This window comes from Phalaenopsis equestris, unplaced genomic scaffold (genome assembly GCF_001263595.1).
Source record: "Phalaenopsis equestris unplaced genomic scaffold, ASM126359v1 Scaffold001138, whole genome shotgun sequence".
NCBI classification, from domain to species: Eukaryota; Viridiplantae; Streptophyta; class Magnoliopsida; order Asparagales; family Orchidaceae; genus Phalaenopsis; species Phalaenopsis equestris.
Window position 1 is genome coordinate 25,303 of NW_018165577.1, and position 4,170 is coordinate 29,472.

Genomic DNA, 4,170 nt, shown 5'->3' on the forward strand with positions numbered 1-4,170 from the left:
TTTTGGGCTGAGTTGTACATTTTGCTTTTGTTTTTTATAGAAGGACCTACCTCCAAAATCATGTAAAATTTTCCTGATATCAATAAAATTCCTTACGGGGTTAAAAAAAAAGTATATACAAAGGAGTAAATAAAATTGCATTGAATAAGAAAAACATGAAATACGATAGAGAGGGAGCTTATCTTGCTTAGTTAGTCCAAGAAGAAGAAGAAGGAGAAGAAAAATTGGGCAACTGCAGAGATGAAGCATGGAGGAGAATGATGAAGAAAGAGAGCTGATGCTAGGGCTGCGGTGTGAGAAAGGGGAAGCTTGGTTCAGTGGCTGTAGAGAGAATACTCGATGGCTACTAGATTAGGGAGTATGATTCAATGAATAGTTGAAAGAGGCGGTGGAGAGTCGGTAAAGCCACATGCAAGGAAGAGGAATTTAATCCATATTGAAGAATGCACGTGGAAAGCCAAATCGGGAATACAACAGTAAATGAGATTGCAATACATACGTGATCGTGTGATTCACACGATCCAAAAAGGAACGTGGGTCTTGGGGTTCAATAGGGGGAGGAGAAAAGGAAACAAAAAATTCAAATCTTACAATAATTTTTATTAAATTTTTATTTCCAAAACAAATATTTGGCCCATTACATTCTTTAAGAACGATATATTCAAAATTTATAATTAAACTCTTTTTTTCTACTTTCCACGTTCAATAGCGTCGCCCTACTTTAAGAAGGTTTTGAGGGCAAGCAGCCTTTATGAATTTGTCAAAATGCGCCTCTCTCTCTCTGTCTCTCTCTGGCTGTGTTATGGCCCTCACGTTGTCCCTCCCGCTCCCTCTGTATTAATTAATCCATGTTCTTCCCTGTTTCCCATTTTCTTCCAATATACCGCATAGCTACGAAAAATCCAACATAGGCAATCTATCCTTAATTCAAAGTTTCTGTCTCTTCTCTTGCTCAACCGCACCGCTTTTTTGAATTGTTTTCAAAATCGAACCATTTCAATACTTTCTGAATTGTTTCCAAAGTCTTCTACTTTTTCTTTCTTTTCCACTTCCATTCTGTTTTGTGACAGTTGGTTGGGCTGGTTGGCTTTTTTGGTTTTCATGAGCTTTCGTCCACTTTGTTGATGTGCTGGAGCTTTCTATGTCTTTAACCGCTGGAGCTTGTTCTAGTTTTTCCAAAGTCATGGATTTGGAAGAGAACAAAGAGACTGGTAAGACAAACGGAAACTCTGCGAGCGAAGTAGATGGGGAAGAAAAGAAAGAGGAGGAAAACGGGAAGCTTGGAAGATGCTTGAGTGAGTTTTCCCTTGACGATGAGGAGGAAGAAGAAGAAGACGGAGATGCAGACAAGGTACTTGATTTGGGGCCGCAGGTTACCCTCAAGGATCAGATGGAGAAAGATAAGGTCTTCCTTTTGTCTTTCTTTATATTCTGCTCATGGTGTTTCTGTTGATGCTTAATGCCAAATTCCTCTTCTTGTTTTTGTGATTCTTTTCTGCGGCAGGATGATGATAGCCTGAGGAGATGGAAAGAGCAGCTTTTGGGGAGTGTGGATTTGAATTCAGTTGGAGGTCAATTTTTTCTCCTTTTACCCAACTTTTTGCCTTTATGTTTTGATCCTTCGATGCAACACTTTGTTTAACTTGCTTGATGCAGTTTTTGTACTGCATGAGAGTGCTAGTTGAAAGCTTAGTATATAGATTGGAAGGCTTTGTTTTGAGAGCACTTTTTTTTTTCTTCGTGTCCTGTTTGTGGTTGAAATCCTTGCTTCTCTTTGGGTGATTTTGGTTTAATGAATTTGAATAAGAGGCACAGAATCATAAATAAAAATTGAAATGATTGAAGATTTGATTTGAAATTAATGTCACCCGCTTGTTTTGTCGAGTAAAAATTGAGTGAAAATAGTTTTATTTTCGATTTGTTTGATGAGAAATTGAGTGTTTTCTTCCTTAGTGAGGAAAGAACAAATTACTTTGCTAATACCCAAGAAATTGTCCTTCCTCTTTTTTCACAAAGGTTTGGTGAGGAATGCCAATAAAGATTATAACTGTTCGTTTTTGTTTGTTGAATTAAATTACTTATTAAATACATTAATATCATACACCAAAATGAATTTTTTAGGTTAAATGCATTTACATTCACTCAAATTCCTTCAAAACAAATTTATCTTCAAAGATATGTGGGGATTAGTGTTAGGAATCATTATTGAAATTGCTAACCATTTCGTAAAGTAATGACTGTGCAGTGGAGTGGAATCTCCTATATATTTAACTGAAATCCATATTTAAACTTTGACCGGCATTTACATACATGCCACCCAATTCCTATTTATTTACATATCTAACACCTAAAATTTGTTTTTTACATTTATATTACCCAAAACTTTCAATTCACATAAAAATAACATAGTCTTAACTTTTGAAAATAGAAATACATCTCTTCATGCAAAGGTAAGGTGGTATGTCTGTAAAAATTGAAGTTAATGATACGTAAATACATAGGAATTGAGTGGTATGTTTGCAAATCTTCCTTAACATTTTCTTGTGATGCAGATAAATTGGACCCTGATGTCAATATCTCGTGCCTTTCAATTATTTCCCCTGGAAGGGCAGACGTAGTCCTGCCATTGCCCGTGGTCCCAAACTCAAAGGGTGTATGGTTTACTTTGAAAGAGGGGAGCTCTTACAGACTAAAGTTCACCTTTTCTGTCAGTAATAATATTGTCTCTGGTCTGAAGTATATCAACACGGTTTGGAAGACTGGTGTTAGGGGTATGCTTTAATGGTTAATGGGTCACTATGGTTTTTGAGGAATTTTTAATTTATTGAAGAGATTTTGTTCCACACTGGTTTTGAATTTTGGCAATCTAATGTTCAGTGGACAGAACAAAAGAGATGCTTGGTACTTTTAGCCCTCAGCTTGAGCCTTACATATATGAGACACCAGAAGAGATCACACCTGCAGGAATATTTGCTAGGGGATCATACTCTGCAAGAACAAAGGTAAAACTCACAGAATTTCTATCTTTTTAAATATTACCGAATTGAAGTTTGCCACTCCTATCTTTCATAATTTGCTCATATACTTAATAATCTAGAGCTACAAGCTACTGATATGAACTTCGTAATTTCTTTATTGCATTTTGAATTGGACCACAGCTGTTGAGCTTATGATTCTACTATGCTTGTCTATGAAAGAAATTTTGGTATTGTGTGAATAAAATTTGGTTCAACTGTATGGGTTGGGTCAAAAAGTATTGGGGTTTGTGAATGTTGGTCAGATTAGAACATACAACAGCTGGGATGCACTTTTAAGTTTTGGTTATATCAGTTTAATCTGGTTAATCAAAGTTGATGGTTTAGGTGGATCCAATCATCTTTATTTAGGCTCTGTTTGGGGCAGTTTATCCGCTACGGCGGCGTTTTGAAAACGGCCTCACCGTTTGGAAACTGTGTTTGAGCAGCTTATTCCAAAACGCAGTTGGTTGTTTACACTAAACACGAAACGCGGGTCGAACCCTGCAGTCCGCGCTTCTAAATAAGCGGCTTATCTGGATAAACATAAGCTGCTCCAAACGCACCCTTAATCTATGTCAACATCTTGAGATTGGAGCATTTTAAATATTATATTGATCTTGGGATATGTGTTTTGCTTGAGCTTATTGGCCAATTTATTATTGTTGCTTAAAAAATTAGTTGTTTTTCGACAAAGGGAACAATTTCATGATTCATATCCAAATAGTGTTTTCCATGTTGTTTTGGCATAAGGAAAAGAGGGCAAATGTTGGTGTCTCTTAAGCACAATCAATGATAAATTTAATTAAGGCTTGCAAAGCCAATGGGTTTGTGCATAAGTGACAAGGTGGAATTTAAAGTTGATTTTGGAACACTGTTTTAATTAAACTTTAGTTTTAAGCCAGTTCACTGATGGTAATTAATATTTTAATTATTTTGAAAGAAAGGAAACACAATTTTATTGTCTTTAACCAAATAAAATGAAGCATACAACAACGATTTTATTTGAACCATATATTTGTGCAAAAATTATTATGAAGATAATACAAATATATCTATTTGCTTGTTGACCTCATTTTTGTGAGGTCTTCTCTTCTCCTCCTTAGGAGCCTAGGATCTAGCTCTAGGAGTTCCTATTGACCGTCCTAGAAAACTA

General features: G+C 36.0%; 1 protein-coding gene across 1 annotated transcript in view; it reads left to right on the plus strand.

Annotated features, from left to right (window-relative positions):
* Window positions 1–717: 717 nt before the first annotated feature.
* The window catches only part of LOC110033321 (rho GDP-dissociation inhibitor 1), a 22,187-nt gene continuing 18,734 nt past the window's right edge, over window positions 718–4,170 (plus strand). Inside the window, exons 1-4 of the mRNA XM_020737254.1 lie at window positions 718–1,405; window positions 1,505–1,571; window positions 2,553–2,771; window positions 2,878–3,002. Coding sequence (XP_020592913.1) covers window positions 1,142–1,405; window positions 1,505–1,571; window positions 2,553–2,771; window positions 2,878–3,002 — 675 coding nt within the window. The 5' untranslated portion in view covers window positions 718–1,141. The remainder of the gene's footprint in view (window positions 1,406–1,504; window positions 1,572–2,552; window positions 2,772–2,877; window positions 3,003–4,170) is intronic.